The sequence below is a fragment of the Stigmatopora nigra genome, chromosome 7 (assembly GCF_051989575.1).
Source record: "Stigmatopora nigra isolate UIUO_SnigA chromosome 7, RoL_Snig_1.1, whole genome shotgun sequence".
Classification (NCBI taxonomy): Eukaryota; Metazoa; Chordata; class Actinopteri; order Syngnathiformes; family Syngnathidae; genus Stigmatopora; species Stigmatopora nigra.
The window spans coordinates 10,911,107-10,924,920 of NC_135514.1; the positions used below are offsets into that span (position 1 = coordinate 10,911,107).

The 13,814-nt window shown below is 40.9% G+C and overlaps 2 protein-coding genes across 4 annotated transcripts; both read right to left on the reverse strand.

Moving 5' to 3' along the window:
* Positions 1–138: 138 nt before the first annotated feature.
* Positions 139–2,637, reverse strand: cdca3 (cell division cycle associated 3). Its single transcript, XM_077720071.1, has 6 exons — positions 2,488–2,637; positions 1,791–1,940; positions 1,598–1,709; positions 762–1,469; positions 542–600; positions 139–396 (listed from the first exon to the last, which is right to left on the reverse strand). Exons 2-6 carry the CDS (start codon positions 1,920–1,922, stop codon positions 313–315), a joined length of 1,095 nt encoding a protein of 364 aa, XP_077576197.1. The 5' UTR covers positions 1,923–1,940; positions 2,488–2,637; the 3' UTR covers positions 139–312.
* A 228-nt stretch (positions 2,638–2,865) lies between these two features.
* On the reverse strand, positions 2,866–13,734 carry pex5 (peroxisomal biogenesis factor 5). 3 transcript variants are annotated; one of them, XM_077720051.1, is made up of 18 exons: positions 13,650–13,734; positions 13,484–13,573; positions 11,320–11,477; positions 11,136–11,174; positions 10,927–11,044; positions 10,693–10,839; positions 9,750–9,834; positions 9,346–9,436; positions 9,024–9,146; positions 8,321–8,434; positions 7,233–7,316; positions 6,879–6,998; positions 6,111–6,254; positions 5,935–6,005; positions 5,195–5,416; positions 4,599–4,764; positions 4,355–4,512; positions 2,866–3,795 (listed from the first exon to the last, which is right to left on the reverse strand). In XM_077720051.1, the coding sequence occupies exons 3-18, from the start codon at positions 11,431–11,433 to the stop codon at positions 3,546–3,548; spliced, it is 2,046 nt and encodes a 681-aa protein (XP_077576177.1). In that variant the 5' UTR covers positions 11,434–11,477; positions 13,484–13,573; positions 13,650–13,734; the 3' UTR covers positions 2,866–3,545. The 3 variants fall into 3 exon arrangements, with proteins under 3 accessions (XP_077576177.1, XP_077576178.1, XP_077576179.1); XM_077720052.1 differs by lacking the exon at positions 8,321–8,434 and having other exon boundaries at positions 13,484–13,696; XM_077720053.1 differs by lacking the exons at positions 8,321–8,434; positions 9,024–9,146 and having other exon boundaries at positions 13,484–13,696.
* Positions 13,735–13,814: the final 80 nt, after the last annotated feature.

Sequence of the window (13,814 nt, forward strand, 5' to 3'; positions counted from 1 at the left end):
GACTGCTCATTTTGGATCCCTTAATGGGATAGACGGCAATTATTTGTGCATCCTGGTGGAAAGAATGTTGGTTAAAACAAATTGCGCTAAAAGTTTCCTTCCTTCCATTTTATAGAACCACAAATGTAAAAGCAAAAGCAGGTTTAACAATTTTATTCATAAATGTACAACAGAAAGGGTAAGACAGGTTAAGAAAATGCAAAGTTATAGTAAAAGACAGAACAAACATGTCTATACACAAAATAAAAGACAAACTTTAACAAAAAAAGTGAGAAAATACCTATATACATTTTCTTTTAAAAGTCCTTCCCATCAATTTTCCTTGTTGATAGCCAAAATTCTGTTGTCCATCTGGCCAAGACGAGGTCTTTCTGGGGTGGAACCTTTCAGCTTCATCTGAAACAAACAAACAAACAAACATTCATTCATTCACAAAAAGACATTTAGTGACCCATCACATTTGGAGTGGGTGCCAATCGCCGTTAAGAATTAAATGAATTAAGGTCAGTGAAAAACAAATAAAAATTGAATGAAGGATTACCTGAGGCTGTCCCCTGGGTGAGTTTGTCTCCTTGAGAATCTGCAGTGGGGAGCGGCCCTCTGTCAAAGTCACCAAAATCAACAGCGTTAGTTAAATGACACCAACATCTACTACTGTTAAGCTAAATCAAAAATACATTGATAAATTTCATGTAAAATTGATGCAATCAAATCTGTCCAAAACAAATGACTGAATAAAATGCTCGTGGATAAGCACCCACCTTTTTGCTTCTTTCTCCCAGAATTCACTTTGTTCTCATTGTTGACGTTCTTGACCGCCACAGCCACGGCGAGGGGGGACGCACCTCCTTTGGTGCCTTGCACCGATCTTGCCCGGAGCCCGGAGGTCCCGAAGCCCTTCCCCAGCCACTGCGGCTTGAAGACCACTTGACTCGGACTCTTTATGCTTAAGGTGAGGCGGAGGGGGCCTGCGGAAAGCCCCTTTGCCGCTTCCGGGGACTCCGAGGAGCCCCTGACAGCCTCAGGCGTCACCGGGGGAAGAGCAAAGAGGTGGTCCACACCGTCGCGTGGCGCTTCGGTGTCACGTGGCGCTTCTGCGTCGTTGTGCAGCTCGGCAAGGGCGTTGGGGGCCGGCGCACCCTCATGGCAAGTGATGAGGCTCATGCTCAACTTCTTGTGGACCGGCGACTCCTGGGCCTCTTCCGCTTCTTCCAGGCTGACGTTGTCCGCCTCAATCTCGCCTTCTACCTTAGGCTCGTCCAATAGGACGAAGGGGCTGCTAGCACCCTCCCCGTTTTGGTCGGCGCTTTCCGATACAGAAATACGCGACTTCGGGGGGCTCAGGAGAGGTTCGGCAGAGTCGGGCTGCTCGCTAGGGGGGGCGTCCCCGTGCTCTTCGTGGGGGACTTTGCCTTCAGCTTCCGTGTGGAACAACATCCCCAGATGACGGGCTAGGTTGCCCACCTTGGCTAAAAACGGCAAATTATTTTTTGTCTTTATTTGAGCATTTTTTTTGCTGAAAGTGTGCATTGAACCAAAATGAAAAGAAATAATAATGAAACATGACCAAAAGAAAGTGCAATCGGGCTATTATTACCTCTCATAATGTCCCTGACGGGCGTGCGGACGACACCCAAAGTGGGCGAGCGTGGATCACCCCCAACTGAAGGACACGCGATCACATCCTGATCATCTTTAACTCGACCAATCTGCATGAGGAAGAAAATTGATGACTGGAAATCCAAATTAAAAGTAATACAGCGATGACTTTCAAGTAACTTGTGTCGTACCTGAATGGGCGTTCGATCAATGGCCGCTGATGGGGAGCGTGGATCAATAAGGTGGGAAACCAAGGTCTTCTTGACAGGTGCAACTGGGTTAGTTGCAGGCTTGGTTACAATCTTACTCTCACTGGCTCCCATTTTCAGTTGTCCTCAAACCTAGGCAAGTACAAAATGAGCATATCTTGATGAAATCTACATTTCCTTCACAAAATATACCCTAAAACATGAAAAAAATACTCAGACAATAGTTTTTGCCTTGGTAAAGCCTGGCTAACGTTTACATTTTAAAAATGAACAATAAGTGTGATCATTCACAAAACTATTTAACTTTAAGATGATTTTATGAACGTAAACACAACATAAATGGTTAATATGTACTTAGTACAACACAAAGGTACTCGCATGTGTAAATAAATACATTTTAATACAATCCTTCGCGTTGTCAAGTTACATTTATTTAAATAACATTTACTGGTCCTGTACATGTTTTTATAAATCGCAGGAATTATAATTAATTGTTATTGTTTTTTTGTCAATTTGTAAAGAAAGGTCTTTTAAAAACTGCGCAACAGCGACTACGGTTAGCTTGATAACAATCTAGTTCTTCTGAATTCAACATGTGCTTTTGTAGTTTTATTTACTGGAATAAGGTATACAAACACTAAAACCAAATGGGAAATCGTCTGATATTATCCAAACTTACCTTTCTAAGTAGAAACAACTTGAATTAGTCGATTGGACGACCAGACTTTATATCAGCTTCGCCCAAATACTCGTTTAGTTACTACTTTAACGAACCTCTCACGTACATTTAAATGGAGCGGTAGGGGTGTATTTTATGTTTGAACAAACCAATAGTTATGCACGAACGCCCCGTTCTTGTTGGTGATTGGTTCATTCTGGTCAACATGTAGGCGGTACCTGGTACTGCATTTCGAAGGGAAACATCGTCAGGATTTTTAAATTTGAACACGTGACCGACCAACATGACATATCTAACCGTTTTTCTTGAAAAACATACTACAAGAAACATGATTATTCATTCAATGTGTGCTGAACTGCTGACTTTTTCCACTAACAATCACTTCGAAATTAAAGCTTTATTGCCGATTAAGATGTTAAATATTTCAACCACAGCCTTAACCGCTTTGAAACAACGATGAGTTAACAATTCACAGAGCAACAGTTGAATTTACAATGGCGCAACTTGTTTGCTGACAAATTAAAAAAACAACGAGCTGTAGCCCATTAGAACCAATCATATAATACAAATAAGACCTTATTCAACATGCCTGTACACACGAACTCTAACACACACAACAATGGGCCAGACTGATAAATGCCGACGAAAAAATTAAATAAAGTTTATACAAAAAAAAAAAAGACTGATATAAGAACTCAAACTCGTAGTGCAACATAAGAACTTGCACCCGCTTGTCTGTCCCAGTCAAGCGACTTGCTGTACAAGATTTCCATTTTGGAGTACTAATTTTTGCAAGGTAGAGTGATATAGGGTTATCACAAAACTGTCTAAGCATTGCAAGAGGAAACACAAAGACTGTTAAATACACAGTATAAAATGTACTCCGGCTAGCTGATACTGAATACTGCATTTGTAGTGGGCGACTGATGTTTGGAGGGCGATTCATAGGGTCTTTCTCTTTGTCCATTCAGTCCTGCTTATAGTCGATGCTTAAGTCCCAAACAGATACCTCGATGTAGGCAACATTCACACTCAATAACCACCCTCACGGTTGACCTTCAGTCAGTCCCGCCTTCAGGTTCCCTCTGGCAAAAATGAGCCAGTAAAGTGTCCAGGTCGCGGCGGTCGGCGGCCGAGTACAAGGAGCTCTCGCCCATCATGCTGAGAGCCATGCGTAGCGTGGACCAGATGTTGTCCGACATGACAGTGGCCGCCATGCCGCCGGGACCCGGCGTGGTTCTGGCCTCCATGCCGGCGGCCGCCTGCCGTTGCAGGGAAAGCGCTTCCAGAAAGTGCTCCACTGCCTCCCTGCATGTTTAGGGAAACAATAAGTGTCTGCGTTAGTATCACCCGGGTTGGTTGTTATGTGTGGAAGAAAGAGAAAATAGCAAAAAGGCAAGAAAATAACAAACAAAATACAGCACTCACTCTATCACACTATTTTTTTGTATATGTATACAATTTATGTTCAAAGAATATTGATATTATAAAGTTTCTATATTAATTTCAACAGTTTTTTTGTACACCTAGGGATGGGAATGAGTGGCTAGCTTTATCTTGTGTTAAAAACAAGAACTAGAACAGAATGCAAGTCTAATTTAAGCTTCAGTGCAGGATATTTTTGCTATTTTCATCTTTTGCAGCGGGCCAAATAAAAAGGTTGCATATAACTGTCAACTTATACGCAGTTGTCCTATGGACTGTGGTTTGGGCAGCTCAGAATGCTATGTTAATAGTACATTAGTCTGATTGGGGTTTCTCTGCCCCCTGTAGGTCTGGAGGGGGACAGACGTATGTGTTCACTTAATTAAATCATTGCACCAATAAACACCCAATAAATTAAAATGTTGGGGACTGAGAATATTACCTGTGTGCTCCTAAGTTGACACAACTGATTCCGAGGTTGTAGCGACTCCGGACAAAACCAGGCTGCAATTCCAACGCTCTCCTGTAGGCGGCCACGGCCTCTTCGGAGCGGCTGCCGTTAGCCAATGTGGCGCCCAGTTTGTTCCAAAGCAAATAGTCCTGTCAAGTGTTAAGGGTGACGTCAAAAGATGGCAAAGAAACGGATTTTGTTGATCCAAACATGCCGAGTCAGCTTAATAAGTCACCTGCGGTGTGGCCGATAGCGCCGCGGTGAAACAGTCCACCGCTTTATCGTATTCGCCACTGAGGTTGAAGAGAACTCCCAGACCGCACTGCAGCTGAGGATCCACCTGAGCGGGGTCCGTGTTGGCGGCGTGCAGGAACAAAGTCTGTACGTCTGTAAACAAGGACCTGAAAAGGTGCCGCAAGACAGTGTCCAAAAATGTTCTAACATATTTTTTTCCAAAAAAAATGGCATCATTAAGAAATTATGATTTTTATTTATATTTTACCTAAATAGAGAAACCAAATAAATCAACACAAATAATTTTAACACACTAGAAAACAAAAAGCTTAGGCCTTATTTTTAAAAAAAAGACAATAAAAAACAAAAAGGGGAAATGTATTGATTTGTTTAGTCTTTAAATAGACCAGGTGAGCATCTTTATAACATAATCATAATATTCATATCAATTTTCAATGTACTCAAAAGCATTGCAATTGAACAATAAATGATGATTTACACGTATTAGCCAATTGTCGACTAATCCTCAAATATTTTTGTTATGCTTGTGGCACGCTAATTTGATATTCAGTGAATTGAAACCAAAACGTTACTCACTCGGGCAGCAAAGAACCGAAACGTTCCCTTTGCTTTTCCCTTTCTCTGGAAACGTCCTGCTGGAGTTCCCGCTCGTGCTGCTCCCACACGGCGCCGTATTTGGGGTTATGCTTCAGCCAGTCGCGCAGAGTCTCGCAGGCCTGCCGGTGTAACGACTCGTTGGTGAAACTGACGGCCAGCGTCATCAGTGCGGTCAGGTTGTCGTTCTTCAGCTCCACGCATCTGATGAAAAAGGACAAAACAAGACAGTGAATTGGAACTTATCGGGACACCGTCTTTCCAAACACAAAGCCGCGAGCGCCATAACTCAGAGGGATTGACTTCACCATAAATCAGAATACTGGAGCTTAATTCAAAAAGCACCTTGAAGAGCTGCCTTTGTTTTACAGTCGATCATTTTCAACACGACGCCTCAGAAATAGATGACTGTAAAATGGGAATCAATCATCAACAGCAGCTATAAAACTAGTGCGCGCCAAAGCCCGACCATTTCTCATCCGTCCACACCGAGGATCTTCACAACTAAAAAGCAGCCAATGTTCCACCACAATCTGGGAAGTCCTTCTTTATCCAGGAATAAATGTTATGGGAAACTGCATGATTGTGCAAGACAAGACTAAAACTAAAGGAATCTGTTGTTTTTTCCCCAATATATTTATGCTAAATTGTTGACGTGGCCGATATTTACAAGGACGACGCGACGACACCCAATTTTATTTCTAACAATGACAACAACTGACCTGCGGAGGGCGCTGATGGCCGCAAATTCTTGCTCATTTTCAGCTTGACATGTGCCCAGGTATTGCCATGCCTACAAAGAAATACAAAACATCTTTATTTACCTCTTTCACTCCAAACGGATTGGACGTCCAGCGTCGTCAATGGCAGTCGGCGAGCTAAAATTGAACATACTCACCAGCTGGTTTTCTGGCTCTTTCTGTACGGCGCTCTCAAAGAGTCGAACGGCCCCTGGGATATCCCCAGCCTCCATCCTTCGGACACCCTCGGTCAGAGGGTCCTGGTGGGACAAGTATGGGTTGTCCTCTTCAAATTGATACCCCTGAAGGGAAGAAGAAGAAAAAATGGAGAGATTTTAACTGTTGTATTGAGTAGTAAGCTTTATAAAAGTAATTAATAAAGCATTATAAAAGACAATAAGCATCCAAGCTTCCACCATTTCAACCTGCTGCCCTCTGGAAGGCGGAGCTACAGAGCCATAACAGCCAAGACCAACAGAGTCAAGGACATAGGACCTAATCAAGACTCATCATTATTACTTATTTAATATTTTGACCATTTATTTATCTATAGCTATTAGGTGATCATTTATTTATCATGACTATATAATGATTATCTACGTGTTTGTTTGTTTGTTAATGAGTCCATAGACTCAACGAGTGCTGCTTTCAACAACTTGACGCTGAATGTCTCCAAAACCATGGAACTAACTCATTCTGGACTTCAGACAGAACAAGGCCGCTCTGCTCTGCTAATCTCACTTGAACTACTTATTTCTTAATGATTAATTTGTCTCCTTGTTGTGGTTATTTGTGCACCATGTGGTAAAAGCTTTAAATCTCTTCTATAATGACACTAAAAGCATTCAATTCAATTCAATTTTTGGTCTGTAATACTAAAACTCTAACTAAAAATGCCTCCCAAAAAAACCCAATAATTGCAACACCTTATCGTAAGACGTGCCGACTAGTTGATCAAAGTCCGACAGCCATGGATGACTCTCTGCATCGCGTTTTGCCATCTCCTCCCACTCTTGCTGCAGCTTCTCCCAAAAATCGACATCACTCTTGAGGCAAAAAACATAAAAAAAGAAGAACGGATGGTCGGTTGCTTCAAGGGGAGCCCGAAACACACACATGGAGCTCAACTTTAACAACTGATTTACGAGCAGTAGGAAGAGGTGGAGGAATTTCCCTGCCTCTACAAGTCTCATAATTCATTTCCAAATCTTCCTCTTCCCAGTCTTATCTCTGTATTGAATTAGCTACGCGGTTCACCGCTAAATCCGACTGTGACTCACCTCCACCGCGGCTTTGGCTTGGTGGAAATCCGGTCCGGGGGCGGTGAACTCGTCCACCCAGGCTTCGGCGGAGTCCTGCGACACCTGAAGGAGAGACGAGAAACGGGCAAGGTTGTTCGGAGTTTCACGTGCAAACTTGGACGTGACGTGGAAGGGTGAAGGGACAGTAAATGCAGAGAAATGGAATGGGGAAAAAAGTGGAAAAAGTGCCAAAAAAGTCTTCTTAAATAAGTTTGCTGCCTAAAAGCATTGAAAACTAAAGTGCGTCTTCTTTAACTTTTTGATTGCCGGCAATTATGAATAATTCTGCATCTCCAAGAAATCATAAAAAAACTACAACCATAAATGTTGAAGAGAGCCTCCTTAAGAAATACCCAAGTATTCAAAAACTATCATTTTTTTCTGTCTAAGCCTTTAAAAGCCTCGAAGGATAGGAACATTTTTTTGAGGGGGGATATGGAATTTCCTTAGGCCAGCGTTGAACATAGAAAATAACGTATTTCATCATGCCAATTTTTCATTGAATAGGTTAGACTTGGTTAACTAAAAAACTTTTTTGAGCCTGTCATTGCAAATATTTCTTAATTTTCAATTAAAAAGTGTATTCATTTTTTTAGTCCTTATTGAATTTACATTAAAAAGATAGAAAATATTCTTTCTGTATTTTTCATTATTATTGTTGGACTCAGTACATGTATTAATGTGCACATATAAAGCTATAAATAATGATACCATTAGTATCAGATTAAAAATATATATATTCATATATAATATTGTAAAATGAAATAAAATAAAAAAAAATATCTATATATATATATATCTAGTATCGTATTTGCTTGAGTGGGATGATGATGTAATCCCACCCCCCAAATGTCCTCTTAAGGGTTGTGAAAATGGCCAACTTAACTTGTAGGAACACGTAGCATAACTAATTAAGCTATTATTATTCTCTGTACATTTATAATTCAGTCAACATTGTCTAAAATGGGTCAAGACGTTGGAATTTCCTCCAAGCGCTAGTAGCAATCGAAGGGATGCTCAAACTAGCCTACTGCAGTCTACCAGTGGCACAACCATGGCAGTCCTACCTGCCTGACGACCTTGGCCCACTGCTTTGCCTGGTTAGCTTTAGCATTGTCAATCTTCTCATTCCTCTCGGTAGATTCCAAAGGAAGACTCCCTCCCCCTGTTTCCGTCAGGAACTTTCCCAGGGAAGAGGAGGAGAAGGAAGAGGAACGGGTTTTCGAGATTTGAAACGGGTCAATGTGGGAGGGATTTTGTTCCACGGGGTAGGAGAGGGTAGATGATTTGTGGCGGTAGTTAAATCGGGGTCAAAAAAATGGGAAGAGTAGTACATGGCAAAATTAGTGGCTTGTGGTCAAGTGCAGGTGGTCATCATAAATAGAGGACACTTGAACAATGTTGGATCAAACGTTAAGTCCAAATGAAAAAAAAAAAACAAGGATTTAAAACGAGAAGCCAAACCAGAAGGAGCCAATGGGATTTAAATCTGTTTCATGTCATTTCTTGGCACAGGCGGGCTTTGACGGCAATTTGAAGGGGAAATCCAGCCACTCTTGGCTTCAGGCTTTTTTCTTACTGACAGAAACTCTACACCGCAGTGAACATAAATGATAGTTTACATTTAAAAAAACAGCAGTTATTATTCGTCAAATGCTGAAATGTAACCGCAATAGGAACGCCTGCTGTGGGGTGGGTGGTTTTTTTTTAATTTTTTTTAATGGGGGCTTCCTGAGAGGACAATTTCAACATATGGACTCTCCTTCGTACCTGGTTGAGGTTTGAAGCCCAGTTGTGAGCCTCCTTGGCCTGTGCTTTATCAGTGAGCTGTTTGTCTGTCATGCTCTCCACTGTCACACTTCCCTCGCCAATTTGTCTAATGAACCGCAGGAACTACACCACAGTCAAATACAAAAGAAAAACGGAAGAAAAAAAACCAAAAAATCAGTACTATCTCATCAAACTAATGTGAATTTAACAACAACAACAACAAAAAAACACCAGAGTGCAAAGAAATAGAAAGAATAGCGCGACAAATGTGTTATGAACGTGAACATGTCGGCGGATGTCTCGACGGGATGTGTTCACTTACCTCTGGGTTTTGTAACTTGGGGTCGTCGACCTTTGCGACCGTTTCATTGGCTGTTTCTTTCAACTCCTCTCCTGGTTTGTACTCCTTTGTCCTGTTCAATTAACAAACAAACAAACAAACAAAAAAGATGACGTTGCATATTTTAAATCCTGCACTCATGTAAATTCGAACTAACAAACATGTACGAGCCCTGTGGATTTTAACAAGGCTTTATAAAGCTCACTTTTTATAGCCTACTATACCTCTTGGGGATTATATAGTCTTTTAATAAAAAACACAAGAGCACTCTGACTTTTTCCCTCAAACCACAAATGGATCAAAAGCCTTTGCCTGTACAGAATTGATGCATTCAATTTTTGTTGTGAGTTCAACAATAACAATGTGAAATCTTCTTTTTTCCTCACCATTCGTTCTCCTTGTCTCCAAAGTCTCCCAGCCATAGTTTCTCCTCGGACTGTTCCAGATATTCCTCTGCCCAGCGTCCAGGATCTGGAAGGAGGGAAACATAAACGCCAGGAGACCACACAGTTAGAAAAGTTTGAGTCCAAATGCTATTCTGTAGACAAATAGCATAGTAGCATGCATGCATTTTGGTATCTTCTTCCATAAATCCTTGGAGGGATCAATTTATGAGTATGAGTGAAGCCAACAAGAGATAAATTGTAAATATCTCATGTGCGCTTGACTCAACTAGAATCTTCTTTTAAAACCCTTTTCACCAGACATATTTACATTCAATTAAGCACATTCAGAAGAAAAATATATCGCTATTCATGATGAATACATTGTAAAGCAATCATGTTATAGATGACTTCACTTCAAAGGGATTCAATATATGAATTTAATGCAATACTTCCTAGCCCTGGGTTTGTTAATGAAATATTAAAATATATGTTACACTAAAACCTTGACATACAAGTGCCCTGACATGAGAAATTTGAGATATGAGAAAAAATACAGACCAAATGTTTGCCTTGAGATACGAGCATAATACTGAGCAAATGTTTGCCTTGAGATACGAGCATAATACTGAGCAAATGTTTGCCTTGACATACAAGCTCGGTCCGGGAACGCAATAAGCTCATATCTCAAGGTATTACTGTATGTGTGTGTGATAAATTCCAGTTCAAATGGACTGGACATCAATAACAGCCATTTAATTCATTCCCATTCGGATACCTATAGTAGTAAGTGTCAATTTTTTTGGGAACCAATTTCTAAACACTTAAAAGGAAGGCACCAACTTTGGCATCTATGCCTTATTTCTAATGTTTTGATGTTCTGATTTTATGTCATGTTTTCAAGGGTGAATTTTGCACTAAATCAGGCTTTCCCAAATGGAGCTACCTGCAGCCTGAGCGATGAATTCTTTCGTCCAGTCGGCATCCGCCGCGTCACCCAGTGCGCCCAGCCCCGGCGTGGACGCCGAATCCGAGCCAGACGCGAACTCTGCCGCCCAGTCACCCGAGAGAGCCAACGCTGCCACATCTGGTGCTATGCCGCCACAGTGATCATTGCATTAAGTAGAAGACTAAAGATATGTCGGAGGCAGAACTGAAAAAAAATAAATAAATGGTAGACCTCTCTGTGGAGCCTGTCTGTAACTCTGCTGGTCAATTTGCTGCATCTCCTCCAGCAGCTGACCCATGTCAAAGGTGTGCGGAGGTCTCGGGGGTGCTTGGAGGAACTCGTTAACCAGCTGGTAAAACCGTAAAAAATGCTTTAGTGGACTTTTCTACTTTTGATACAAGATGAAAAGGTATTAAAGAAGTGCAAATGTGAGCTCTGACCTCATCTTCAGTTGCAATTTCAATGGGAGTTGGAGGAATCTAGTATGAAAAATATTAAAATAAATAATATTAATAACCCTTTATGTGTCATTTATAGTCAAAATATTTGCTATCGAAAGACCAAAAAAACGACATTGGTGCATCACTCCTTAAACTTTGACAAATAAATTGTAAATATGCTCACCGTAGGCGTGGCACGATGCCGCCATGCCCCGCCTTCTTGAGTCACGTGACCGGTCAACTTCATGAGCGGATTGGCTCCGCCGCATTCTGCCTCCACGAGCTCCCGCATCGCCATGGCAACACGAAGGCCGAGGCAATCCCGATCGGGTCACCTGAGAACTGAAAGGAGAAATGCCGACTAAAAAAATGGAAACGAAAAAGTATTCGCCGCCTTTGACGGACGGCGGCGGACATCAAACGGTCATCGAATGAGTTAAAAACCCAAAGAGCGACAAAAAGATTAGTATTAGCATTTAAGTCCATATAAGTGAACATGTTTTTGAGAGACTAAAGGGCAAGCGGGGCAAAATCTGTGCCCCAGATTTGATTCCAACACATAAGCAAGTTAAAGCTCCATCTGCTGTTTTCCGTGTCATTTCCTGGTTGTCCTCATGCGTGAAAAATGGGGCTGCGATGGGCCAGCACACACAAGACACGCTCCGTCACTTCTGCTTCCAACTGACTTTTTTGTTGTGTTTTGCATTGCGTTAATGCAAGCATGTCCCAATGAAGAGACTCTCAGGTCATAATATGCATCAGTAGCCGCCAGATAAAGCGAGCTAAAAAATGCTGTCAGCCCACATAAAAGGCTAAAAAAAGGTTTGCAAAATATGGGGTGAATAATCATAAAGTGATAGTTTTTAAAATTATTATCACATATATGTGACTCATCGAAAACTAATCAATTATCAAAAAAATACTGTCATTTTGATTGTTTATTCATTGTATAAAAATATTTTTAAGCAAAGACAATGCCTAAATCTTTTTTGGGGAGTATCTTAATGGCATATACTTATTTTGCATAATTTTGTGCAATTCTGATTTTTTTTATCAGCAGTTTTTGATAAATTATTTAAAAAAATAATTTGTATCATTTTTTATTGTTATTTTTGCTTTTAATGTTCTTTACAAAAAAAGGGGAAACTGTAAATTCATTTTTCTATTTAAAACAAAAAAATACATCATATTTTTCTAAATCTGACCTACTGAAGCCCACCCACCCTTTTGGAGACAACTTCAAATTTCCAAAAATGAACTGTCGGGAATATGAATCATATTGGGCAACATTCTTCTCTCCAAACGCGAGCGTAAAATGTCAAACGAGAGCAAACGGGGTCCTCTGTTATCAATTACAGACGAGGGCGTGCTAAACGCCGGGCACCGGTTCACTTGGCTGGGTTGGGATGGGATGATCAGGATGGAAATAAGAGGATTATGATAGGATATTAATACACACACATACAAACTGCCCTCTTCGAATACATCATAATCAGGTGTAATCACAGTCAATACAATATTTGAAGCAAATATTCGGCCATTAAGCTCATTCATTTGCGCTTCATTACAGTTGTGGATGAACTGGGGTTTACTGGGTGCACTGATAGAGTCACAAGTAAAAAATCTAGGCACATATATAGAATATTTAAAAGGCAAACAATTTAAATATCCCATTTTCACAATCACTTAAGTGGGAAACAAAACAAAAATAACCCATGGGGCCAGACGTGGCCCCCACACCTTGAGTTTGACCCCTTCATGGAAAAAAATGTCATAGACCAAATTAGAAGGATAAAAATAGATGCATTGCAACAAAAAAATAGAAGGGCAATTATGAATATATAATAACATTACAACAGAATTAAGCATTGTTATAATGACATTTCAGATTCAAAATTGAATATACAATGCATACTGTATTACAAATTATGCTAACATGACACCTGTTTACCCTCCGCTGACCAATTAGCTGATAAATGAAGTCTTTTATGAACGTATATTTATAAAATGACTCTAAATCTAACACAACATAACAGTATGGAGGTGCTAAGTGACAGGGTTTATTGTCATGTACCAAATGATAAAACAATGGCCACGCACTCTATATTAATTATCCCTTCGCACACAAAACATTCAAAATCTGTTTTTAATTATTCACTGAGCTCCTTAATAAAAATACTGACAGCATAACTCCAAATAAGCTAGTTACCCATCCAACAATAGCAAGCTAAGTATTAGCTCGTAGGCTAACTAGCCGTAAAGCTAACGAACCGTACCAAGCGGTACGGATGAAGTCAGCACGCCGCCCAATACGCAGCCTAAGACGGATAGGGAGACCTTCAACTCACCGCCGACTGAAGCTCCTACCCGGAGTTCACCTCCGCTGTCCCTCGGTCAGTTGTGCTTCTTCACGCTTAACTCAGGCTGATGCCGTTAGACTGTCATTTTCGCACATAAAAAATCCACTGAATCTCCCGTTGCGCGTTTATATAAGGACAGTTTGTTTAAATTTACCTTCCTCGTCCATGACAGAGTGCACAGTGCACAGTGAAGCTCGAAAAAGCGCTTGTTAAGGAACGTCTGAACGGTATTCTCGAACGTCCCATTTACGTACGTACGAATGCTATCACTTGTTTGAAGGAGTTACGCAAACATATTTGGCGTAAAATATCAAAGTTC

What these genes read in the sequence shown, in the direction of transcription:
- pex5 (XM_077720051.1), bottom strand. Translation starts at nt 11,433, where the DNA reads ATGGCGATGCGGGAGCTCGTGGAGGCAGAATGCGGCGGAGCCAATCCG. An exon ending in CCAAGTTACAAAACCCAGAG is followed by an intron (nt 9,147 to 9,345) that starts GTAAGTGAACAC and finishes ACTGTGGTGTAG; the next exon opens with TTCCTGCGGTTCATTAGACA. An exon ending in TTCGGTTCTTTGCTGCCCGA is followed by an intron (nt 4,765 to 5,194) that starts GTGAGTAACGTT and finishes GCACCTTTTCAG; the next exon opens with GTCCTTGTTTACAGACGTAC.
- cdca3 (XM_077720071.1), bottom strand. Translation starts at nt 1,922, where the DNA reads ATGGGAGCCAGTGAGAGTAAGATTGTAACCAAGCCTGCAACTAACCCA. An exon ending in CGTCAGGGACATTATGAGAG is followed by an intron (nt 1,470 to 1,597) that starts GTAATAATAGCC and finishes TGCCGTTTTTAG; the next exon opens with CCAAGGTGGGCAACCTAGCC. An exon ending in CACCCAGGGGACAGCCTCAG is followed by an intron (nt 397 to 541) that starts GTAATCCTTCAT and finishes TGTTTGTTTCAG; the next exon opens with ATGAAGCTGAAAGGTTCCAC.